Source organism: Trematomus bernacchii, unplaced genomic scaffold, assembly GCF_902827165.1.
Source record: "Trematomus bernacchii unplaced genomic scaffold, fTreBer1.1, whole genome shotgun sequence".
Lineage (NCBI taxonomy): Eukaryota > Metazoa > Chordata > Actinopteri > Perciformes > Nototheniidae > Trematomus > Trematomus bernacchii.
The window spans coordinates 20,331,936-20,358,523 of NW_022987714.1; the positions used below are offsets into that span (position 1 = coordinate 20,331,936).

Sequence of the window (26,588 nt, forward strand, 5' to 3'; positions counted from 1 at the left end):
GCAGGCGGTACCGCAGCATCAGCATCAAACTGCTAAACTCCTGAGCTTGCATTATTGTTATTGTTCTTTTTTCATTTGTTTTATGTCTTCTATATATTTATATTGCATTATTTAAGGAACCTGTGAAGTTTTTCGTTGCACAACTACACTATGGCTATGTATATGACATTAAAACCTTTGAACCTTAAACCGCACACTGTGGTTAAACAATTTCAACCAATCACAAGAGGTGCATCATTAAGGTGTCATTTCATTGGTGTAAAACACATTTAGTTTTCGGTTTTGGTGGCTGGTACAGAACTAGTAACCTCCTTGGAAATGTGGAACTGTTTTTCTGTGATAAGACAATCAGATGACAGAATCAGATCAGAATCAGAATAGCTTTATTAGTCCCACAGAGGGGACATTTACATTGTTACAGCAGAAAAGAGCCAAAGACTGCTTAACGTTATCTAAGCATGCATAAAAAAAGTACTAAAGATTAAAAAAAGAAATTATAATAAAAAAGTTACACATTTTACAAAAATACACACCCTTTTGACTGATGGGCCTTTTGGTGTGATCGCGCCCTTTATCTTTCAAGAGACTGGATGTTGAAGAAAGCCTCCTCCATTTAGGAATCCCTGGTTAGGGTCAGCACTATACAGACAGTGACTTTTGTCAGTGGCACAGAGTTGTGTTCTAAAGTTGAACTCTGCACAGAAATAGTTGAACTCATGCGTTCATGAACAACTCCACATTATAAATTGATTCTTGATATTTGTCTTTATTGAACAAGGGACATGCATACAAATAAGTTAATCTAAAAAAGAGAAGAGATTTTTTAATGCCAGTTTTGAGCTAATAGCTGATTTCCGTCTGCAATCCTGATACAGGTACACAGACCCAAAACCATTATTTATTGTCTATCACATTTACAATGTTCAAGACGGATCAAGATCAAGATTTATACGGTAGCCGACAGGTGCAAACCGTGCTACAACGGCCCGCAAAACTTCCATAAGGAGAAACGCACTGCAGCTTCAGAAACGATGCAAGTGTGTTCTTCGTTGGTGCAGCGCTTTTAGTAAACACCGCTCCTGTTTTATCAAGTTTGTGAATGCTGCATATGTTGTCAAGTTGGTGTAGTTGTATCTTTATTAACATGTGTTTTGGCATGTTTGTGTTTTTTTATTTGCATTGTTTTTGAAACTGCAGCGTTTTTCTAATGGAAATGTTTTGGGCCGTTTTGACGCGTTTGCACCTGTCGGCCTCCATAGGTATAAGACTATTTCTGTCAATCATGCATATGTTAATTTATTCCTTATCCTCTGTATACCATTGCTTTCAATGGTTTGGATATTTGATGTTAGTTTATCCATAACCCCCCCCAAAAATTCATTTTTTACTCTAAAAGTCTTGAAAGTGTGGCATATAGGCATTGCTACAATAACAAATGAATAGATACAAGGTTATAAGCAAACACTTTTCCCTTAATTGAGTTCCACCTGATAGTTCCTGGCTTAGTTAAAGTGTTTATTCTTCTATTCAGAGCTCAAGAGAGGACAGTAAACACAGGCGCACATTATTTGGGGTAAATGTTGATCCAAGGCGGCGTTAGCCATTCTTAGGACGTCCAGAGCCGGCCAACTTACTTCAGTTAGCGGCGCTGACAACCATTCAGTTTGTTAAGTCAGCGTTAAGCTCCCGTCGTTATGAGTCAAGCTGAACTCTTGACTGAGCATCCCGACTGGAATTCTCACCATTCTGTCACTCATTCTCCCCCGGCAGCAACAAAGTGAGCCAGCGTGCTGAGGGCTTCAGGTGGAGACTGTGAGCGCTGAAAGCTCTCACAGAGCAGCTCTGAGGACGTATTTAGATGTGCTGCAGCTGTATTGAGATGTACTGAGCCGTATTAAGACGTAGGGACGGAGTATTGAAGCTGCATTGAGAAGCACTGAGGTTGAATTGAGATGTTTTGAGCCATATTTAAATTTGACTGAAGCCGTATTGAAGCTGTATTGAGATGTATCAGAGCACAGCTAATTGAAGCTGAGCAGCAGAGAATGTCGTGCTTTGTAGCTGGATGGGATTGTCCATGCTGCAGCAGCAAGGTATTATGGTCTAAAGGGATCCTTCATGCTATTGTGGTGTAAGGAGATTGTCCACAGTAGAGAGTGAGAAAAGGAGAAAAGCCATGAAGAGAAGGAGCACTCGAGCTGCCAGAGGTGATGTAAGTCTGCTCGGCTGTGTGTTGTCTGTCTGAGCTCTGTGTCCCCATGGCAGAGCCGGGCTCAGATTAAATGTGTCCAGTGTGTGGCCCAGTCCAGCCTCGCTGTGTGATGTGTGGCCCCGGCCAGCCTCTCCATTTAATACGTGGATCAGTTTGACCTCCACATTTGATGTGCAGAGCAGCCTAACCCTTCCTTTGTCCAGAAGAAAAGCCACTAATACTGAGAGCAAAGACCTTTACAAGGCTGGCTCAGGAGTTAGTGTGACACACCCACACTCTGCTCCACTGAATGGCCATTTGGTTATCACTCCGTTAGGCTGTCTTACATTTCAATCAGTCTGGCATTTGAAATATTGAACAGCAACAGAACATACTGACAAAAAACTATTAAAATGTTAATTCTTGAGTTTAGGAACAGTATTTTGTCGACACAATGTAACATGCAATTACTAGCTCTTTTATAGTAGTCATAGCGTTTAGTAGTCTCATTTAGCCACTTATTAGCAACTGCTGTTTTTACGACACATAGAAGCATTAGTCGTTCACCAGTGGGGTATTTAGGGACGTATTTTATGTTCTAGAGAAAAACGTGAATATCTCTCCCGCTTGTGTTAAGCACAGACCCCATTTCTGGCGTCTAACACAAACAATGCGGGAACTAGAAGTGCTGACTCACATACCAATTGTTGGACTCATTACTGCACCACTCTGTTCCCATCAGTCCTTAAAGTCTTACCTTTGAAATCAGCAGCCACAGGACTTGCATGTCTGTAGGTCTATCTCCATGACAACTGAGTGAGCTCCATCCACTGTTGCTCCATAAAGACCAAGAAGCAGCTTAAGCTGCATAAAACGCTAGCAAGTGGACACTCACTTACTTAAGACTTTGGCTTTTTTCTACCACTGTCAGCACTGTCAACTGTTTATTTGTTAACACCACTTTCAAACAAAGATGTAGTCCTCATGAAACCCCCCCAGCTGCCTTTTGTCCAATGATTGTACAGCAATGAAGGTAAAGCAATTACTACTGTAATTAAAACACTACACTAGGAAGGAAGCCCACTGTCGTCCCACCCCAGATGTAATTTCTTTATCAACTCTACAGTGGCATGGTGGCTTAGGTACAGGGGGGAGTGTGGCCTCTACTGAGCTCAGTGTTAGTGGTTTGATACCCAACTCCTGCTGTCAACATGTCGAAGTGTTCTTGGGAGAGATACTTAACCCCATATGGTTCCTATAGGCAGGAAGTAAGGAAGGATAGATGGATACTGTATTGATCCCTCTTTGGGACATTGTTTTGTCACAGCAACATTGTTAGAAGCACTACACAAATTCATCAAAATACATTTTTTCAATATTTCAATTATTCCCGAAGAAAACGTTCTCACGTTCTTCACAGCGCACAAAGAATAAAAAAGTATTGAAGAATTAAAGTGAATAGGTTCTGCCTTAAACAATGGCAACATTATATGAAACGTTTTTAATGCAGAATAATTCAAGTCAGAATTTATCCAGTTGTGCAATGATTCCTAATTCCTTACAATATTTCTGATTCCCTCTCAATTGATCTCCACTCCACACATAACCTGAACATTATATGAAAATATGAGATGTTTCATATGTGCATAATATGGAGCTTTTTTGTGCCATATGTGTGATGAAAATGTTTTTGTGTAGCTGAAAGAATTCTCAGCCTTCAATGGTATCTGCCATTAGAAGGGATTGTATTTATTTCACAGTGATGCTAAGTGGGGGGGGGGGGATTGAATGAGTGTTTTGATAGGAATCCCCCATTGATAAAAAAAATCATTCAGTTGACAAGCTCCCATTGTGATCCTACAGCAGGTCTTTATTCCGGTATTATCAGAGTCTGCAGGACAGCCCCCCCCCCACAATAACAGTGTGTTTCTGGAGGCTGTGTACAGTGTCTCTGATTGAAATGAAGATGTCAGAGTGACGGAGACAATGAGCTGATTCCCATCTGCTCACTGGGTTTCATTTCACTTCTCCATTATCTCTCTGCCTGTCTCTTTATTTATCTGTGAAAAGGCAGAATGCTTCCCTGTCACAATACAACCCCGCTGTGATTACCATGCAAATGTATTTCATTAGGATGTAAATGATCAACATAATGATGATTTTTAATTAGAATGTAAATGATGATTATTTGTATGAAGACATCAGCAGCTGGGAGAGGACTGTGACAGCAAGCTGCTTTCTGTGTGCGTGCGTGCGTGTGTGTGTGTGCGTGCGTCTGTCTGTCTGTCTGTCTGTCTGTCTGTCTGTCTGTCTGTACAAGTGTTATAAACATTCGTTGAGGTTCGTTTAATAGAAAAAAACTCAATGTATCCATTGAATAACTTACTTCAAATTAACAATTTGGGGGATTCTAAGGATTTATAGGTCTGAGGATTAGTATTTTGTTTATGGTGAACAGCCAACAAACCTAGATAAAAGCTTTGGGTCTTGAGTCTGAGTCCAAATATATTCTGTGAGAATCAGAATCCTTTATCCGTCCCACAAAGGGGAAAATTCACATTGTTACAGCAAATTTGAGACAAAAAAAATAGAACACTATTACATAAAAGGTATGTACATAGTATCTAAAATAAAAATTATTATAATTTATAGAAGTACACATTCAGGTAGATAGGTTAGTAGCAGCAGTATTTATAAAATAAACTATCGTATTTTCCGGACTACAAGTCACACCTGAGTATACGTCGCTGTTGTCAAAAAACGTGTCGTTAAGAGAAATAAAACATATATAAGTCGCTTCGGTGTATAAGTCACATTTATCCACTGAAGTCTCATCCTCTGTGTCGCTGTGAAGAATCAGAATCAGCTCTGATTAGACCTTTCTGAATCCCGACAGGATGGTGTCGGTCGGCACTGAAGCCCATGCTGTGTCCATCCATCCCACAACATCCTGGAAAGTTACGTGACGCATCCTCCCAGTTGCCGTGACTTTTTTCTTCTTTGGTGGTACAGCACTTTTCAGTTGTCACGATTGTATACAGTGCCATCTATTGGCCGGAGTTTTAACGCAGTCAGACACAATTCAATATATAAGTCGCTTCGGAGTATTATGTCGCAGGACCAGCCAGACAGGTAAAAAAAACGCGACTTATAGTCCGGATAATTCGGTAAGTGTAACATTGGTATATGACATTAGTAAATATTATTATTGCACATTGTTACGTAAATAATCTTGTTACAGTAATGGATGGACATTATGCAGTGGATAGAGCCTTGGTATGGGGATCAGATGGTCACAGGTTCAAACCCCACTGCAGTCAGCATGTCGTTGTGTCCCTGAGACACTTCACCCCAAATTGCTCCTGTGGGGATTGCCCACAGTATTGAGTATGTAAGTCGCTTTGGATAAAAGCGTCTAACAAGTGACATGTAATGTAATGTAATGTAATGTAATGGACTAACTAAGAGTAGTGACCAAGAGTGAAGACTCACACACACACACACACACACACACACACACACACACACACACACACACACACACACACACACACACACACAATGATTTCTCAACAAATAATCATGCAGGTGCTTTTCTGCCCAAGATAAACGACATAATGGATGTTTCTAAAGATCCTACCTACAATCTGAACATATTTTTTATTATATAAATATAATCTTATTAATATCTACATCACATTTACATCGGGGCAGCAAAAACTATTCCTGGAAACATGCTTCTTCAGGCACTGGGTTAAAATCAAACTTCAATTACCTGGAATATTTATTTTAATCTTTCTTTATCTGTATCAAATGATGTTTACATTTTATATTCTATAGCTGTGACCATATAAACATTAAATAAAGCAAATGTTGCATCTAATAGGGTATATCGAAAAGGTGTGGTGTAGTAAGACACACACACACACACACACACACACACACACACACACACACACACACACACACACACACACACACACACACACACACACACACACACACACACACACACACACACACACACACACACACACACACACTGTTATGACCGGAGTGATCTAATGATCTTGTCATCCCTCTTGTTACAGTGCTGGACGCCCTCATTGATCACTCTCTAAATGCTCTTTGATGATTAGAGTTCCTATTGTGCTGTTTGATGCAGACAGTAATTGATAGGTGCTGACATGATGAGGATTGTGGGAGATGTAATGGAATGAAACTTTTCAGAGTGGAGCTGCAGGTCATCTGTTTCGGATCCCCTCTCTCTTTCTCTCTGTGACAGCCGTCAGCTCCTCTTTCTCTCTCTTTCTTCCAGGCTTTTGTTAGGTAAATGAGGAGAGGTTGACCCCATTCTCATTTTGCAGCCACCCGCTGGCCGCTGGAAGACAGAAAGAAATGACAGGCTGAGTGAATGAATGAAACAGAAGGAGAGAGCCAATGAATAGCTTTTTCCTATTCAAGTGTGTCAATTCTGAATTCGCAGTGTATGAATTTGGCGTGTACCTTTGTGTGTGTGTGTGTGTGTGTGTGTGTGTGTGTGTGGTGTGTGTGTGTGTGTGTGTGTGTGTGTGTGTGTGTGTCTGAGTGTGTGTACGTGTGTGTGTGTGTGTTTTTGTGCTAATATTGCAGTGTTCTGAATGCCATTTGCTACTTCATTACCAGTTTAAATCCCCAGCTTCATAAAGACCAACCCTAACTTCACACAATCCCTGTCATTTTTTGATTCATGAAACTAAACCTAAATGATGGTAGTAAATACACATTGGCTACAAATGGGTAACAAAACAGCAATAGGTGTTGTTCCAACATAATTGATATATTACAAAAGTGGAAGTCACTGGCTATATTTTCTTATGGGAAAATAGTTTTTGATTGAATAAAACTCTGCATTTTCCACTGGAAGTGTATCGAGGCAGAATGGCGTTCGTGATAAGCTCTTTTTTTGCTCAATAACGGTGACTAGTAAATGGACTGCATTTATAAAGTGCTTTAACATATACAAGTCAGCACTTACCCACTCAAACAGAGGCAGAGAGGCTACCATGCAAGGTGCCACCTGCTCAAGGGATACTATTTTTTAATTCACACAATGTTGGCCATGCCATCAGGAGCAGCTAAAGGTTAATTATCTTGTCCAAAGATACATCGACATGTTGACTGCAGGGAACTGTGATCAAATCCACAACCTTCCGATTGTTAGACAACCACACTACCTCAGTAATGGTTAACTGAACCTGACCAAGGATGCTGATGTTTATGCTGGCTCCCTGAATGCACCATCAAACCACTGATCTTTGTGCTACTGAGGGGAAACAAGGAATTCACCGTTCGTTGACTCGGCCCACCATGGCATCATAATATTACCATTGTTTATGTGTGTGGAGGTGTGTGGTGCAGTGGGTTGTGCGTTGGTGTTCGGATCAGGGGGTCACATGTTCAAACCCCACTGCAGTCAGCATGTCGTTGTGTCCCTGAGACACTTCACCCCAAATTGCTCCTGTGGGGATTGCCCACAGTATTGAGTATGTAAGTCGCTTTGGATAAAAGCGTCTAACAAGTGTCATGTAATGTAATGTAATGTAATGTAATGTAATGTTGGTGCATTGCTGCCAACTTTGAACTTGAAGATAACCAAAAGCAAGAGTGGCTGCCAACTGGGTACTGTGCAACTTCATGGACTTTGACCCATCACTTTTGAGCCAATGGGAAGGTGCTAATCCCAAAAGTAAATTTAAGCTAAGACGTTCTCAAAATGGTCCTATGTCGTTGCTACTTAGGTGGTGGGTGAACAGGAACAGTGTTGTATGCTTCCTTTGATTGTTTTCAATGTAGCCGCACAGAAGGCAGCCTCCAACGCATTAACGATGCCTTCAGAGCAATCCAGTTAGACTTAACCTGCCTCAGTGCCACCGAAAGGTTGGCAGTGCGAGTGCCCCGTGTCTTTGAGTGTCCACACGCTGCATGTGTATGGCCTCTAACTGGCCTTTTTTGTGCTGTGCAGTAGTGCCATACGAGTAAGCTTAAATTGCCTTTATGAGCTTGTTTTTTATCTTTCTGTTGTCTGCATACTGGGAACCCTGTTCTATCCTGTGCAGGTTCAGGACGAACAATAGTGTTTCCTAAAACACTGTAGTAACAGGGTACCCCAATCTAGGTAGCTAGCAAACGAGCTATCTACAGTAGTGGGAGTTATTGTGGCTAGCTTGCTCTAAATACTGATTAGCTTGGCACACACTTCGGCTCCCTGGCCTGCAGGTAGTCACTACTGCTTCATAGTTCCAGCACCACTTATTATATACAGAATAATTTGTCTTGCCACTTCTGTTGTAAACATATGTATCTAACACCAACACCTTCTTTAAATGACCCAGTAGAACTGATCTTCTGTAAACTAAAATAAAGAGGATTTCAAAAGATTGACCACAATCCTCCAGAACAGCTCCAATGTTTTCTATCATAGATTCACCAAGGATGGTTCAACAAAACATTCTATTAATATAACCAAAACAATATACATATAACATAACAAGGATTATAATTGAAATAACTTTATTATGGAAACCTTCCCAGATCACTGGAGAAGACAAATACTTTACACTTTCAAATTAGAAACAGATTTACATCCCAGACACAGTCTTATGTTCACTTTTTATAAACAAGCATTGAGGCCTCCAGTCGTTCAATGGTTTGTTAACTGTTGAATTTCTGGACATACAAACTTTGGAATTCAAACAAACTGATATTTTTGCCCTTAAACCTTTGTCAGTTTGTCAGTCCATGCTAGTTAGCAAATCACATCCAGGTCAAGTTTTTACAATACCAAACACATATCACCAGAATCCACATTCTGAAATTCTATACACATTCCCGGCCGGAGCTTTTGGAATCAGCTGATGAAACAAATTCACAGCAGAGAGTTCATTTCAAGTTTCATTAAGTTCTTCCCTTTATGTTTCAGTCAATGTCTTTTTTGCTACATACACCAACGTGATATACATCAGGAACTGAAAGTCGAGGTAATGTGTCTTCCCAAAGATTTTCCACATGGACACTCAGCAGTTTATTCCTATCTGGAGTTTAGTGTTGCCAGAGGATGGGCCAGCTTCCTGAGCTTCCAGAGAACAGCTCGGGACAGAGCTTTCTGTTCTGGGCTTCAAGGGTAGAACTCTCAAAGACCTTTTATCCTCTTGTACTGGTTTGTGGTGATATTGAAATCCTTCAGTTGGAAGATTGATCATCATTCTGTCCTGCTTGTCACCGGAATTGTTGCACAAACACTAATCAGAGTCATTCCTGCGGTGCAGTTTCTTTTTGTCAATGACTGGTGCATTCACATTCAGGCTATAAAATAGGAATAGGGGATGCTTTGAGGTCCCATACAGTCCTGTTGCAGAAGTCCTGTTGCTGTCAGAAATGACATCACTACAGGCGTGGCCAGTACTGTGACATGTCCACTTCATTTCCTGGAACTTGCAATGGCACTGAGACCCCGGGGGAAATCAGACCTGGTGAGAGGGAGCAAAGAGATCATTAGAGTTGACAGACATACCAAAACAAAGTCTAATGGTGTGTTTTTCCTGTATGCAAACCCATAATGTATAGAATTCACACAAGGCATTTAAATAGAAAAACGTGCAGATGGTTGGAAAGACCTAAAAGAAGCTCTGTATATTTTTATTTTATCTAAGTATGTTTTAGTTTTTGTCTGCAAAGCACTCCCTGGACCTTCTATCTTCATTAATGAAAATTGTACAGCTAAGCATTGTGCAAACCGACAGAACTCTATTTGAAATACTAGGGGAAATTCAGAAAATACCAAACATCAACAAGTTTTGTGTTATTTGTAGAAAATGAACAATATTTCCATTTGATGGAATGCTGCACAACATGATATATTGTGCTGTGATATGGACTGTTGTTGTTCAATTGGGTTGGCCTCTCAGTTTTCTGTTTTGTTATTAATGTGCATTTGGTGACGTGTTGATGTTAAGAGTCTAACGGATAACGCTTTAATGTTCTCAAAGCTTCCCCCAAATGTTGCATTTACATTTAAACAATTATATTATCCCACTTGCGAAGACACTGAGATCAATCAAAGGTATTATAGAAGAGGGGAGGGTTGAGGAGAATCAACTGTAGTCAGTTTACTTCCTACCTGTTGACGATGTTGCGGAGGACGTCATTGACTGGCTGTTGATGTGAGGCTGCATGTGTGGAGGAGTATAGGTCTCATAACTTCTTCCATTTAAAGTTGGGCTGGTGGGCAGCATGCAGGAATAAGAGCTCTGGCTGGATGCCTGGAAACATAAAATCATTTTGAACATTAAAACCAGAATGTAACACCCTGATGAGCCATTCTCCATTGGGTTGGTCATATGCAACATTAGCAGTGTTGTTAAAGTCTTGTAACTATCGTAAGAAAATTAACGAAGCTGTTCATTTTACATTGCATGCAATTCCCTTTCAAATTGCTTAAGTAATACTTTATTTCCCCACAGGAAAGGCTACTTTAAACAAGCCATATAAGTGTGAAGAGGCATTTTCATTCAAAGACAGCTTATGACACCCCCCCCCCCACTGATGGGTGAAACCAATACACCCAAGCTTAAATGTGCAGATCCTGTATATGTCCGATAAGTTCCAAAATGTATGTGAATACTTTTTGGTCCCACAAGGTTCAGCTCCCAGTATTATGTTGGTGGTCTGAGACCCTTCCGTAATCCATGATCAAACATTGTCTGGATCCATAAAGTGAGTGTTCAGACCAAAAAACAACAACCTTATACTGTAAACATGTATGGGGGGCTTTGGTATGAGCCAAGGTCTACAAATGGGAACATGAAATACAACCCGGGAGTCTAGTTAGAGGTAGAATCACCATTAATCAACTCTGGTGTTTGCCACAATTGCTTTTTTGTCCATTATTACAATTCTGAGGTTATCAGTAGATACCCTGTGCAACATCCAGAAAGTAGTCCCTCAGAAATGTGTGTTCCTGCGTATTTGATTAGCTAATGCAATGTGTAACCAAACCATGTGACATAGCAAAAATTAAATGAGCCTCAACTTCATTGCTAAATATATGTTTGTATATGTTTGTTTTGCTGGAGGCTCTGAGTCCAGAAACTGATTTTGAAATGGAGGTTTTTGAGGTTGTCAAAAATAATGTTAAAGCCGCAAAGTTCAGTTCTACCCACCCAATGTTTCCTTGGACATTGGGTCGGTAGAAACAATTGTCACATTGTAACGACCAAAGCACAAAAGCCTGTATAAACTGTGAACCATATCTCAAAATGAAAACATCCCAACCATTTGGATTGGGAGAACCAATCAGAACACAACTCCTCTGCTGCTATAAGGTAAGATTGCACAGCTGCCAGACTCACACTTGGTTAGGGCCGCACCTTATATGTAAACACTGGAATCCTACAAGGTTCCCTCAAGTGAGTAGAAGTAAGATCTTGCCGATCCAGGTGGATCCAGGTTTGGCGGTAAACTCACATACTGTAGACTCAATAGGTTGTGATAGGTCAATTAGTCAATCCGATTAACGGGTCGAAATGAACTCAGGCCCCCCAACACCACCAGGATCATGATAAGCCAAGTTCATGCAAGACAAACATTCCCACAAAGATGTTTAAAGCAACTGTGTCAACACATTGACCATCACATGTATATCAGCACAACCCTAACCCTAACCCTAATCCCAGCTGAAGCCAGATGGGTGTTGCAGTGATTGGTTAGTTGTGTGTTCTGCTGTTTAGTCGAGTAATCTTACTTGCATAGGCAGACTGGCAGCCATACTGAAGCTGGGCATTGTGGGTAGGCCGTAGCTGTTGGACAGAACTGAATCCGACCTTCCCAACATGGATCCTGAAGAGAAGGACACTAGAGAGGATGGAGAAATGAACAGAACAATGAGATTTGTTATATTCCAGGCGATGTAACCGTACATACAAGCTATTATAATGTCTTTATGACATTGGTGGACGCAGTAGAGATAATTGGTCATTGTTTGGAAATCACAAATAAACTTATATGGCAAAACACACAGCTAACAGCACTCAAAGTGAGCCAGCTGTTGCAACAGAGGCATTTTAGATACATAGATGATGCTATAGGAGTGGTCTGAGAAGTTTCTATAAATATTTGTTATTTCTTTGAAACTTGAGGAAATATTTTAATACTCTCGTCAATGCTCCCATGCTCCACCCAACAAACAAACAACATGTCTTCTGTGAAAAAAGGCCTGTTGAAACATGCTTTAAATACATTTTGTGTGGTAGAGTATGCAATTGTATAGTAGTATTACAGTACCTGGTGTAGCAGGTTGTGGTATAGGCTGGTAAACACTGGTGTTGAAGCTGCTGCTGATGGGGATATGGTTGGAGGAGCTGGACACCTGGCGACGTTGGTTTCTCAGTTTCTCCTCTCTTCTCCACTTCGCTCGTCTATTGGAAAACCAAACCTGCACATGCCATGATAGAAATTAGGTTAAGAGAGGGCTTCACATGTCTTCCTTTTAATGTCTTCACCTTTTAAACAACACTAATGTGGCCATATGCAAACCGGTTATATTAATGTTATTAAGGATTGGGGTTAGGTCAATTAAAGGGTTTGATAAAAACGTATATTATTGCAACACACACAAGCACTAAGACATTCTGACTGTACTGACTTGTAGGCCTAAATAAATCATATTACATGGAGCTTACCTGTATTCTGGCCTCTGGAAGGTCTATTTTGTTGGCAAGGCGTTCTCGGGCAAACACATCTGGATAGTGAGTCCTTTCAAACTCTGGAAGAAAAACACATTGTGTCATGACAGGATAGTATGCTGTTTCTAATTTAAAGTAATGTATTTATAATGAAGCATTGTTTTCCAAAATCTGTAACACCTTGTAAAATGAAATGTTGTACTGTATGTTATATACAGTATGCCGTCCATGGCAAGAATACTTGATTAAAAAGATCAAATAGTTAAAAAGTATTAAAGTTGATGTTCATTTTACTTTATGCAGATGGCTGATGCCTGTATTTGTTTCAGGGCATAGACTCAACTCCACCCAGTCCAATCAGGGAAGGTATATGAGACAAATTGACCTAATGCTCTCAAGATTTCAGAAAATGGTTAACTTAACTGGATGAGACATTTGCCATTTCCAGAACACCAGGCATGTCTTGTAGTTTGATACATTCAATCTTCATGAACATTAATTAGGCAGTAGAACACAGTAACACAACACGTGCAACGTGCAATTGTGTCTATTGAGACTTCAACAACAACCATCCCTTATTAGCCAAACTGTCAGTTTAAGCACCAAAATCAGGTTTTTGAATGAGGAATAAGTGATTCAGTTGGTGAAACATGATTCATTGTATATCCTAATTGCCTTTACGGTAGTTGAAACAGTTTGAACAGGGTTAGTGATGTCACCATGTGAACATCCCTATAGTTGTCATATGGGAACATTTGGAATCTGACTGGCCTCAGTTCAGTCAAAGTGGAGGTGTTCCTCACTTCAGACATATACAGAAAAGACGTATACTGTTTTAATGTGTGTGGAGCTGTACGATGTTCTGATAAACAACTTCCATGTACCTTTCTCCAGTGCTTCTATCTGCTCCTGAGTGAAAGACGTTCTGTTTCTCTGCAGCTTCCTCTTCAGCTGGAGCCTCATCTGAGTCTCCTCTGAGTCGTCACCGTTGGAACTTCCTGATATGGTGTTCTCCCCCCCCTCCGCCTGCGGACACTCTGCACACAGGAAGGAAGGTACAAGGTATTGTTGAAAATGGAGAAAATGAAGGTGAACCTCAAACTTATCTTAAGTATAGTATGGGAGTAAATATAGTTTTGACCAACAACATAAACATGTATATAAATCACAATGTTTTAGAAAAATCTAGTCTGTTTTTGGAACTAACCATAGCACTCAAAAAGCGTTATTAAGGCTGATTAATGACAAGGAAATGAGTTGTTCATGTTACTTCAGGTGAGTTTGTTTCACAGATTTATGATATTAACATTTATGTTTTTCAAGAAAAACATTTTCCTAACACATCCCCCCCTCTGAGCATCATACTGTCATTTGTCCGCATATTGTTGTAAAATGCTCATATTAGTATGGAATAATGTTCTTTATGTTCAAATGCTTTGATGACAGTGTTATCCAATTGATGTGTTAAAAAATGCTTGATTTTAAAAATAGAGTGTACCTCAATACTTATCAGGTTTTTTATGCTAATCTGTTCATCATTAAAATAAGCTATGTATAATTTTTATAATTTAAAAATGTTTAAAATATATTGCTTTGTATAATACATACAAATAATATGAGTACAACATTAAGATAAATGATTAAAAACACAAAGACTGTTTTATTTAACTATTTGTATTTACTTTTTGATATATTATACTTTTATAACGTTTTTTGTATCTGTGTGCTACATGCACAAAATAAGTAAAATATTAAATGATATTGCTTTGTATACTATTTAACAATAATATGTGTACAATATTAATATAGGTTCTTGTAAGCATTACACCTTCATAACGTTTTAATTCTTCGTATCTGCAATCAAAAGAAGCGCTTACCCCATATAGGCGTAAGCGCTATCCAGGTATTTCCAACTAAATGATATTTCACTAAAACACACCCTTGATCAGTAGACGATACAATGCGTTATATTCCAATTCATGTGAGGTAAAGTGAAGGTACAGGCCCTTCAGAGAGGAGATCTCCAACATGTGATCCCTGAGCAGACGAGCGCTCCAGTCCCTCCCTGTGGAACTCGTGTTATTTGTGGTGCTAGCCTAATTATTCATTATCCCCAGCAGACAGAGACTGCAAAACAGAATGAAGCCATTGCTCAGTGTCACAGTCAGTCAGGCAGAAAGAGACACAAATGAGAGCAGACGCCCCCTCTCCCTCCCCTGCTCTCACACGCACACGCACACGCGCACACGCACACACACACACACACACACACACACACACACACACACACACACACACACACACACACACACACACACACACACACACACACACACACACACACACACACACACACCACACACACACACACACACTGATGTGGAGGCAGCAGCCGTGGTAGTATAGCCTGACTTTGTTTCTCTGTTGTAATCCCAGGGTGCTGGAGGAGGAGCAGCAGCATATGAGCCTGTCCTCCACGCAGCAAATGGGGCCTCAGCCACACACACTGAGGGAGAGGGAAGCTGCTCATGTCAGCTCCACACAATGTGTCCTCTGTCCCGTATAATGGGAATTTTGAATCAATTTGCAAGTGGGCAATTTACTGCGGCTGCTGCATTCTTTTTATGAAGAAATAATTAAAAGCATGGCTCAATAGGATGAATGTGACCTGAGATCAAGTCAACAACAAAGTATTTGAATGTTAATACCAGAGCCAGATTTTGTAACAACAGAAACTTGATTAATGTTTATACTTTAAATAAAGAAGACTGCATTCACAGAACTTTGAAAATGTACTATTTAATCAAAAATCTAAATTAAAATCTCAAAGTTGTATTTTGTTGTCTCTCTATTATGTCTTTTCAATGTAAAGTCTATACAAGCAGGAACAATTAGTAACAGTGACACTGATACATAAAGTGGGGGACACTGTATTTATATAATTTAATGCATGACCTACAAAAAACAATGTCTAACATAACTTAGAATCTTAACTTGAGAAATTCAACAGAAAATATTAGGTCTAACTCAGTCATGAGGGCTAAAAATGACCGACATATTCAGTCAGAAAGGTCCTCTGATCCCCCTTTTCCACTGGAATGAGTTCCGTTTTAGTTGTGTGCTGAGTCTAGTTTTGTTCATAGTTGGTTCAACCTGCAAATCACTTAAGAACCAGTTTGCTTTCCACTGACCAGAGCCTAAGAGGAGTCCTGATGTCACTGTTTATGACACCAGTGTGAATATCCTTCACAAATACAACCATGTTGGAGCTGCACTCATGTTGCTATTCAAAACTAGATTGATACTCTTCTTAATTTCTCTTTTTAGTTTGAATTGACAATGTTTGGCAACATGGCGCTTTAAATAAAAGATTTGTATAATCTACATTTTCTCTCATATTACATGGAGTACGTTAACCTAGCCCCAGAAGCCAGTCTAAATAATTAATAACAACATTAAAAAACAATAATTCACCACAATGACAGCAAACAGGTTGTAATTCAAAGTATGAGGCAAGATACCTAAGCCCACATTTCTTGGTATGAAAGTGTATGTAATTCGCTTTGGATGAAAGCCTCAGCTAAATAACATGTAATGAAACATGTATGATGTGTGATTGCACTTTAACGACTTAGAGATCTTGGCGCTACGGCTTCCGCAACGACTTTCTACTCTCGCCATGTGCTGTTTTTGCTCCGCCCCAGCATCTGACTTATGCTGCTCTCTGTTCACAGTTCTGGCTGAGCAAATAGATGGTGCTGGACTGAAACCAATCTTTGGGGCAGTTGGCGCAGCTGCCCTGGAAACGCCTCAATGGAAAGAGGGTAACAGTGTCTGGTGGCAGTGAGTGTAGTTCCAATACTGTAGTAGTATTGTTAGTCGTAGAAGTAGTAGGTGACTTAGTGTCTTACCAGGAGTAGTGAGTGTAGTCCCAGCGTACCACCCTGAGCGCCCCCCCCAGGAGGTTTGTCCATTGAGCATCTTGAGTTTGTCAAACATCCCCTCAGCTCCCACTGTGCCCATCTGCGGCTTATCACTGGTGAGGTTCCTGAGGACTCGATTTATTGATGAAACCTGCAGATAAACACAGATATGTTAATAAACGAGAACAACAATTGTAAAGCATTGTTGGATAGAAACTTAAGAACCTAACCAAGGCATTAATGACCCCTAAAAGATAATAAGATAAGATATACTTGATCCCAACAAACACTATTGAAGGGCCAAATGACAGAGAACACAATATAAAAGTCATATAATCAGTTTTACATTACAATATTAACCAGTAGGGTTAAAAGATTGGCCAACAAATGGACAAGGTAGAGTACATTACTAAAGTGCCCATGTATTCTACTGAGGTTTGGTTTAAAATCATATTGGCTGAAAATATTTTGCCACCAAACTTCATTGGTATGGTAACACATTGTAGCGAAATATAGAAATATAGCAGCTTCCTGAAAGCTCTAATTAGAGAATCCTCTCAACTGGCTATTATACACTCAAAAACACAATCCATAATACTGTACACATGTTTAATAACGTTTTTTGTTTCAATGTAGTGTACTCATGGGAACATTACTAAACGTATCCAGCTAGCATTGTTTCTTACGTTCCTGCTTTAGATGTGCAAATATACTTACAAAGATTGTTGTTATTTATTTGTGAAAGCTTCCAAGTTACATTATAAATCTGCAAATAACATTTGTACTTTTGTAGCAACCAACAGTATTTGATAAAGGATTACAGGTCTATTTTTGCCTTTTCTTTAGTTTTTTAAGTCAATATCCAATTATTGGTACATGGATACAACAATTGCATCATGTGTCTTACACTGGAAAAGTACAAATATTTTAGAAAGTATGTTTTTTATTGCCTTAACTGCTTTATTTAGATTTGAGTGTATAGCAGTTTGGTCTGACTCTTTGCAATTTAATTTCTTGTAGAGATTGCATCTGCTTGATCCAGCTGTGCCACCTATGCCCTACTTACTCACCTCCAAGCCAGCTGTCACAGAGTACAGAAACAAATACATCATCTATTACAGTATGTACACGTTTTTACAGTATGAGTCCAGACTTCTCTGTGACTTCCTTGCACCCTCTAAGCGACATGGCAGAGGAACAGAAGGGTCTTACACTGGGTATGTTGTCGTTGGTGCAGACTCCCTCTGCCAGCAGTCGGTCTCTGATCTCCCAGGCGAAGATGGATGGACACTCTCTCTTGTAGTGAGCAATCTTCCCCACCACTTCCTGAGTGGCCACCCTGGGTTTACTCCCTCCTATGGCTCGAGGACGGATGGAACCTGTCTCGTAATATCTGCCCAGGATTTTACTCACGCAGCCGTTAGATACCTGCACACAAAAACAACACAAATCACATGGGTTATTTACAGATGTTGTGAAAATATATTTGCAATTAAAAGCTTTTTTTTGTAGATGATCTAAGGCACAATCACAGCGATTGGTAAAGTGGACCTCCACCATCTTCTCAGTGCATTCAGGTGTTGGGGAAAGATACTGCATATGTTGAAAACAAGCTGTAAAAACGTTGAATTTCTCCAGAGAGAGCTGTTCAAATCTGATGAGTAGCCTCTAGTGATTTGTGTCAGTGTTTGAAAATAGCTGTGATGATCATCTTTGCTGCAGGATAAACACTCAAGGCCACATTAGCATAACACACTTCAATCCAAACTGTTGGTAGTCTGCATGCATTATGGGTAATAGGTGCCAGGTTTTAACAAAAGAGTGCAGGATGGAAGAAAATATATAAATTCAGTAGCTATTAAATCAAAAAGTTAGCTGCTTTGTCAACCCAATCATAGGCCCGACTGACTCGCTACAAGGCATGCTGGGTATTTTAACATCGTACCACTTTCTTCTCTGTTAGAGGGAGGTGTGGGAGGCGTGTGGTGCAGTGGGTTGTGCGTTGGTGTTGGGATCAGGGGGTCACAGGTTCAAACCCCACTGCAGTCAGCATGTCGTTGTGTCCCTGAGACACTTCACCCCAAATTGCTCCTGTGGGGATTGTCCACAGTATTGAGTATGTAAGTCGCTTTGGATAAAAGCGTCTAACAAGTGACATGTAATGTACTGTAATGTTAATTGTTTGCTATGACGGTTGTCATAATTCACACGGCCACTAGAGCTTGTCAGTTTTTCCATGAAATACTTTTTGATAAAGCTTACAGTTAGGGCTCTGTACCTCCGTAACACTGAACTTGGACCCCCCTGGGGCCCCCATCTAAAATAAAAAATGATGATAATAGAATTTCTGATTGTGATGCATCAAAGACTGTGCTTGGTTGTTTTTCTTCAGTAATATAATCAAATACAATTGTAACTAAGTCATTGACTACATTTGCAACACCAATAATGGTATTTTATGTTTTTTTGTAGGCTATGACTTAATACTGAATTAAACACAATCCTTGAACAGAATCTTGTGTCTTTTGTCCCACATTAAATGTGCCCCATCACGCCCCCTCGAGTAAAATCGGTCTAGAATAGCCACTGTCTGTATCATGTCCCATAAATGAATATTATGAACTCAGCATCAGGGGCTTCATCAGGACTCTCTGATACCACTGTAAGTACCGCTAATAAAGATGAAGTTACCTGCAGTATTCTGGATATGTCACAGGGTCGAGCTCCACTGTGTGCCAGCTCCACTATCTTCTGCCTGGTAGTATCAGGTAAAGGCCTCCCATTCACAAACACACCGCCCAGCTGGTTTACTCCACTGTGACCTACACACACACACACACACACACATGCACACACACAAAGAGAAAGTAAAAAAAAAGGTTTTCAACTATTTTCTTACCAAGCTAGATAGTTTACTCTGGAATAAAAAATGTAAAAAAAAAAATGAAAGCAGCAGAATGGAGTGGTAATGAAAATTGAAGTCTTACTACATCAACTGATCAAACACATACAAGAGAAGAGGAAGACGAGATATAGAGAAGCGTAATTGTTTTTACAACAATGTTGAATGATGCTTTGATGCAATTTGCCCGCTCCCTTTGATGGACTGACCCATGCTGATGTCACACGTCACATCTTATTGCTTATGTATTTCTATAAAGATGCATGTGTTTGTGCATATGCTTATGTGTATGGGTCCTGTGCATCAGTGTGTCTTTGTACTGTGTACTGTATACAATGTGGAACACTGAATTTACCCTTGGGGTTTTATAAAAGTGAATCGTCACCTTCTTTGTAAGCCCTAAAACATACATATATTTTACATACAGAATACTGTACTATGAGAAACAAAGATGATCTGAACAGTAGATATTACTGTTAAGTAACAATACAGCCTACATCCTATAACAAACAAATACATCCAAAAGATTCATAGACTAACACCACTGCTCTTTTTTGCTTTTGCTTTCATTCTAGAGAAGGAAAAGTGACCTGAAAGACCAGATTTAGGTCAGAAATCTTCAGGACTAACACATGTGGATTTAAAGGGCCCTATTCTGCTCATTTTCAGGTTCATATTTGTATTTGTTCCCTCTCCTGTGACATGTCTCCATGCTTTAATGTTCAAAAAGCTTTGTATTGTTCTCATACTGCCTGTGCTGCAGCACCTCTTTTCACCCTCTGTCTGAAACCAGGGAGTGTGTGGAAGAGAAACTCCCTCTGGAGGGAACACTCCAGATTTGAGCCTTGCAGACCATTGACATGCCCAAAAACCTATATATACGTAACCAGTGGCGTCGCCTGGCCTGGGCATCCGGGGCTTTAGCCCCGAATGTTTTTTCTGTAGCCCCGGACAATTCTCCCTCAATAATATAATACATTAACCGTGCTTTACGTGAACCTCATCATGACACAAGAGAGGACGGCAGCACTGTAATTTCCCGTGTTCAGTGAATGCAACAGAGGCATGACACCAGACCAATCAGAGAGTTGCATGGAAATAAACGTGTGCTTGTGTCATTCAAGCTCGGCTCTGTGTGTGTGGCAATAGCGCATTTAGTGTGATAGAGAGAGAGAGAGCTAGCTGCACTAACGGACATAAGGAGCTGTTTGTTCCACAAGAAGCTGGAGGAGAGTCCTCTCCTCTCAGACTGAGAGACTCAGGTGAGCTAAAGGACTCTCTGAGTGTTTAGATACATAACTTTAGTTATCTCAGTGGGTCTCAAACGGTTTGGTCACAAATTATTCAAAAGATTATTTCCGCGGCACACCTTCATAGATCATTATAGATATAAAAAAAAGAGAATAAAGGAAAAACAGTTATGAAATACTATATGGCAGTAAAACAAGAATAGAGTTTAAAAGGGGAGTGATTAGTAAAATATCCATAAAGAAAAAGTACATCTGTTTACAGTTCTGCTTCATATGGGTGTTGAGAGAGGTATCCATAGATCTCTTCATTTTGCTCTCAAAGTGCACCAGATTGATGCATTTAACTTCAATATTTAAAAAGAAATCTTCCCGGGGGAGCATCCCCCCGGACCCCCCTAGAGGAGGTGAGCCCCCCACTCATAAAAAATACCACTTTACCCCTGCCTATATGCCGTGAGCTTATTATCGAGCCTTCATTGTAACAGTCGTGGGTGTACTGTGTGTGTGCATGTGGGGAGTGTTGCAGTGAAAAATGCCACTGTAGTGCCGCCGCCACTGTGGGCTAAGCCCCGCATGTTTTCAGGTCCAGGCGATGCCCCTGTACGTAACACACTACAGGAAATGGAAAACCCCAAAAGCATAAAGGGCCCCTTTAAATGAACATATTGTCATTCCATCTTTAAAAGGGATTGAGACAAACACTGTTGAAAGAGTGAAGGAGGAAGCTGCAGACTTCTGAATGTGTTCATGTGGAGCTTCAATGCTCTGTCTGCTGCTCCACGTGTTGCAGGTCTGACACTCAGTGAACAGCAGCAGCAATGTGTGCTGTGACACTGTGCAGGTTAAGTAGGGATTTACACTGAATCAATTGTCTATTGTCTGTTAATGGCTCTGTGAGGCAAAGCATATTGCAGATTTATAAACCTCTCAACAGGACATTAATAAATCATACAACGTGCCAACACAGGCACACGGACACATACCGAAACACACACACACACACACACACACACACACACACACACACACACACACACACACACACACACACACACACACACACACACACACACACACACACACACACACACACAGTGTAAGAAGTAAAGGGGTTTCACTGTAGACACTCAGAGCAGACCACAGATCCAATAACTACAATATAGGTCCCTGATATACAACATGTTCAATATATTGTTTTGTGCCAAACTATGCTGTAGCTATTGTGCATTTGCAAAGTAAAGCCTTTGAATACTTTCAATATTGTGTGTCTCTCAGACAGTTGTTGTAGGATCTTACATGTACATCTTTAATTAGGATTTAAGGCTATCATAGTGTTCCTTATGTACAAATGTGACTTGAAGCAAATAAAGGAAACATCTCATCCACTCTCACAACATATAGAGCACATAAAAAAAGCAAATAAATAAAAGCCAAACAATTTAAGAAACATCGTCAACATACAGCAACATTACCATTTACCATCATTTTGAGAAATGTATATCAAAGTATATAAACAGTCAGCTATACAACCTGAACACCATCTGTATGTGTGAACATTTCAACAAGCAAGAGTACATTTCTCAAATATTGAACCTGAGTACAATATTGAGGGATTTGTCTGAGTGTTATTATTTTAAGATACTTTATACTTGTACCCCACTACATTTGTATCCAATATTGTACTTATTACTCCATTACATGTATCTGACACATGGAAATATACTGTAATTGTAGGTTAAGATATCCAGCAGCAATAAACAAAGATTAGCTTCACCTTTATCAGTAGTGATGAACACATGAATCCATCCATGATCATCATTTACTTATTTCATATATTTGATTATGAACTGCGCCCTTACGCTTAACAAGTACTTTTAGTATATTGTGATACAAAGTGTACTTTTACTTAGTTACAATGTTCCATACAGGACTTTTACTTGTAACATAGTATTTTTTGGTATAGAACATAGTATTTAATTTAGAATGGCTGTTTTTATATAAAGTATTACTTCTGAGTACTTATTGAAATTATAAAAAGAGTCACGCCCCTGTAGAAACAGCAGTTGTCTTTGAGACGGTGGATTATTTCTCTCCCCTCACGCTACCTCCCTTCATGTTGTGTTCAGGGGTCGTTTGCTCCGCCGTAGAAATGTTAATCACAGCGTCATTTCCCAGAGGAACACACGGGGCTTTCCTCTGCTGACACACAATTAATAGACAGACATATGGAGGCAATTTGGCAGTGGTCCCTCTGTGACACACACACACACACACACACACACACACACACACACACACACACACACACACACACACACACACACACACACACACACACACACCACACACACACACACACACACACACACACACACACACACACACACACACACACACACACACACACACACACACACACACACACACACACACGGGCCCCTGGGACCAGCTCAACAGCTTTCACTTTAAATCAGCTCATTCACACTGAACCTGACTTCAATTAACTTCCACTTTAAACCATGTACTGTTATTTTCAATGAGTTCTTCAAATGAAGCGATAAAATACGATGTTTGTCCTCGGTCTACACCATATGATGTGATCTTGTTTCTGATCTCACATCGTTTGTGTATGCCTGTTGCGGTTTTCTTTGTCTATTTGGTTTGCCACCAAACTAATTTGCTTAGGTTTAGGAAATGGTGGTTTGGTAATATTTTAACTTCATTATTTTAGCGAAGCTTCTTAGTCATTGTTACAATAATAAACACGCAGTAAGTGTTCTGAAAAGATTTTGGACATAGTAAAACCTACACTCCCATGTTAGGGTTAGGGTTCCCAAGTCTGATGTTATGTTGACAAATCTACCCTGACCCCTATGTTCCCATGTCGCTGGGCTCCCATCATAATAACTGTAGTACGTTAACTAGCAAGGTTAACCTTATGAGGCATTTGTATGCATTTGCAAAGGAAGTCCTAACCCTAACCCTTACCCTGACTCTGCGTTCAAGTCACTTTGACTGTTTGTCACTTCGTTATTTGGGGCTACAGATTAGCTCTGTGACTTTTGGCCCGACAAACTCAAGCTTTACTGTAACTGCATTTCAATGTTTTTGCTCGATGGATAACTAATGTTACATAGATGCTGAAAAAAGGTTGAATGAACTCTTGATATACAGGCATCACATACATAGAGGCTTGAAATGAGGAAAGGTCAGGCAGCATGAATGGATAGCCAGGTATCCCAGAATCTGACCAGAGTGTTTATCCCTGGTCTTTGTGACACAGAGACCCGCTCTAACTGCTGGCTGTATTCAACACCATTCAAAACACATACAAATAGCAAACGTCTCTTCTTACTGACCAAATGTAACGATCAAATTGATTCATCTTCTTTTCTTAGTCTGTCCAAGCATCTACTGAAATTCGGCAGAAACATAATCTACCAAAGATCACGTATTATTGTAATTTCATCCAGTTATTCAGCCCTCTTCTCAGTAGACAACTTTGTGTTTCGTCAATCAATAGACAAAAAGGAAAAGCGTGACGTGCTCTTCACAAACACAAAACATTGATTTCTAGAGCTACCGTGGCGTCTTTCTGTCATCTGCCGCTTTACCAAAACAGGAATATCAGTAAAGCTATGGCGGGAGAAAATCAAATGCACACAGTGCGGGCAGTTGTGGGATTAAGAAGACAGGCTTGTGCTGGTGTCTGGGTCAGACCAGCTTTAGTGAGGTCTACGCTCTCCGCCTTTATTGTTATGTCATGTGATAACTGAACTGCTTCGGGCTGCTTGGTTGTAAACGTTTTGGGGGAAAAAACCTTCACGTGATCTCTGAGTGTTGAAATCGTTCTAAGATGGATAACCTTTGCCAAGAAAGGAATGTTCAAGGTTTGGTTTTATTTGTTTGTCTGTCAGCCGAGGGAGCGGATCCAAAATAAAAATGTGGATACACATGCTGGACAGGGCATTCATTTGATGTCTGAACAATAACACAAATGTGTTCTTGACTTGAAACATTTAAAAAAAAACGGTATCAACTGAAATACAACACATCTCCTTTAATCATGAAGTCGAAAAAACTTCTTCTGAACTCATGAACACAACACCTGCAGTTGCAACATCCTTGCTCACTGAGTGCATAGTTGAAATGTAAACTCATTTGAACTACAGCACCCTGGCACACACACACATCAATCAGAGTGAGATGAGACGCTGAACAGAAAGTCATGGACCTCACTGACGACTGAACACACGTTGATTCAGATCAATTACTAATGTAACCTGAGCTTCACTCACTAATAATCTTAGCAGATGAATATTGGTGTTCACCTTCAGATACTCCTCAATGACCTCCAGCTGCTCCATTTTCACAATTTGGAATTAGAATTGATTAAAGTGGAGGCGGTGTGATAATAGCACCCAGCCTGTCTAACAGAAACCTGCTAAATGTTATGTCAAGCAGCAGCATCCATTAATGCGAGGTGTAGAAGCAGTGCATTGTGGGATTGACAGCGGGCAGAGGAAAGATGCAACACAAAGAAACAAGCAGACACACAGAGAGAAGAAATCCACACACCTTCACTGCAGACAGCATGGACCTCTTGTCCCGCAGTAAGAAAGAAGAGATCAGGTGGAGGTCATTGTCACAAAGAGTAGTACAGGCCAGCTTTTTGACTTTACTATTCATCATTTACAATAATATACAACTCAGATCTTATCAAACAAACATTTTAGTCACACATGACTACAAAATAAGTTATTGATAGAAGACCTGCACTTAATATCTTACAACAGATATCACATATTTCAAAGTCTGTTTTCGTTTGATTCCTTTTTGTCATATAATACGGATTATAACTTTCATTTGATATAGGAACTTGAAGACCCATGATAGAACACAGGGGAATTGTATATTTTAACAGATATTTGAGCACCAAAAAAGAAACGCAGCTGCCAGAATTTAATTGTGCTATTGTAACTGTTTTTGTTTTTAAAATGATGTTAGATACAATGATCAACCACACTTATAACTATGGATACAGTATCATAGAGAGAACACATATTTTTGAGATGTAACCCACTGTTTTGCATCATGGAGGCCACACCGGTCTCCCAGCTGGTCTGACTTCTGAAATCTGTACAGAGAAAGAAGAAATATGATACTGTTAGCATGTGCAGAGCCATGTAGACAATGAACAGATTGTCTCATCTTGTCTCATCTACTTTATTGAGAAAGAGGAACAAATATTTTCTTCAATGTTTTTCAGGAAATATTGCAACCTTTATCAAATGTTTAGGTGAAATAAAAATGCAGACAGAATGACTGAATGCCAAGTCATACTCTGATGGAACTGTTTTTTGTGGACTTTCTACAATACACAAAATAGCATAAATTAAAAAAGGAAAAAAAACCTCTCGCACTGATTATTAAATGAGCCAATGTCATCAACTACGTCTGTTCTAATGAGGCATATATGGATGACCATATCTTCTGCAAATAACAGTATTGTGAAATCTGTAGAACCCTTGGCTTTTTGATTCACCATTTTTCAATTCACCTATTCTTAATTGCATGTCAAAGACTGTTTAGAAAAGATGT

General features: G+C 39.9%; 1 protein-coding gene across 4 annotated transcripts; it reads right to left on the reverse strand.

Annotated features, from left to right (window-relative positions):
• Window positions 1-9,616: 9,616 nt before the first annotated feature.
• Window positions 9,617-26,116, reverse strand: LOC117491663 (paired box protein Pax-6-like). 4 transcript variants are annotated; one of them, XM_034141747.1, is made up of 12 exons: window positions 26,071-26,083; window positions 25,566-25,589; window positions 19,527-19,657; window positions 18,048-18,263; window positions 16,812-16,986; window positions 13,797-13,949; window positions 12,910-12,992; window positions 12,512-12,662; window positions 11,973-12,082; window positions 10,988-10,999; window positions 10,350-10,491; window positions 9,617-9,699 (listed from the first exon to the last, which is right to left on the reverse strand). In XM_034141747.1, exons 1-12 carry the CDS (start codon window positions 26,081-26,083, stop codon window positions 9,617-9,619), a joined length of 1,293 nt encoding a protein of 430 aa, XP_033997638.1. The 4 variants fall into 4 exon arrangements, with proteins under 4 accessions (XP_033997638.1, XP_033997640.1, XP_033997639.1 ...); XM_034141749.1 differs by lacking the exon at window positions 25,566-25,589 and having other exon boundaries at window positions 18,249-18,263; XM_034141748.1 differs by lacking the exon at window positions 25,566-25,589.
• Between the last annotated feature and the right edge of the window lie 472 nt (window positions 26,117-26,588).

Coding starts and splice junctions, on each gene's coding strand:
- LOC117491663 (XM_034141747.1), bottom strand. Junction 12,663..12,909: donor TTCCAGAGGCCAGAATACAG/GTAAGCTCCATG, acceptor TGGCATGTGCAG/GTTTGGTTTTCCAATAGACG. Junction 12,083..12,511: donor ACCACAACCTGCTACACCAG/GTACTGTAATAC, acceptor CATCCTCTCTAG/TGTCCTTCTCTTCAGGATCC.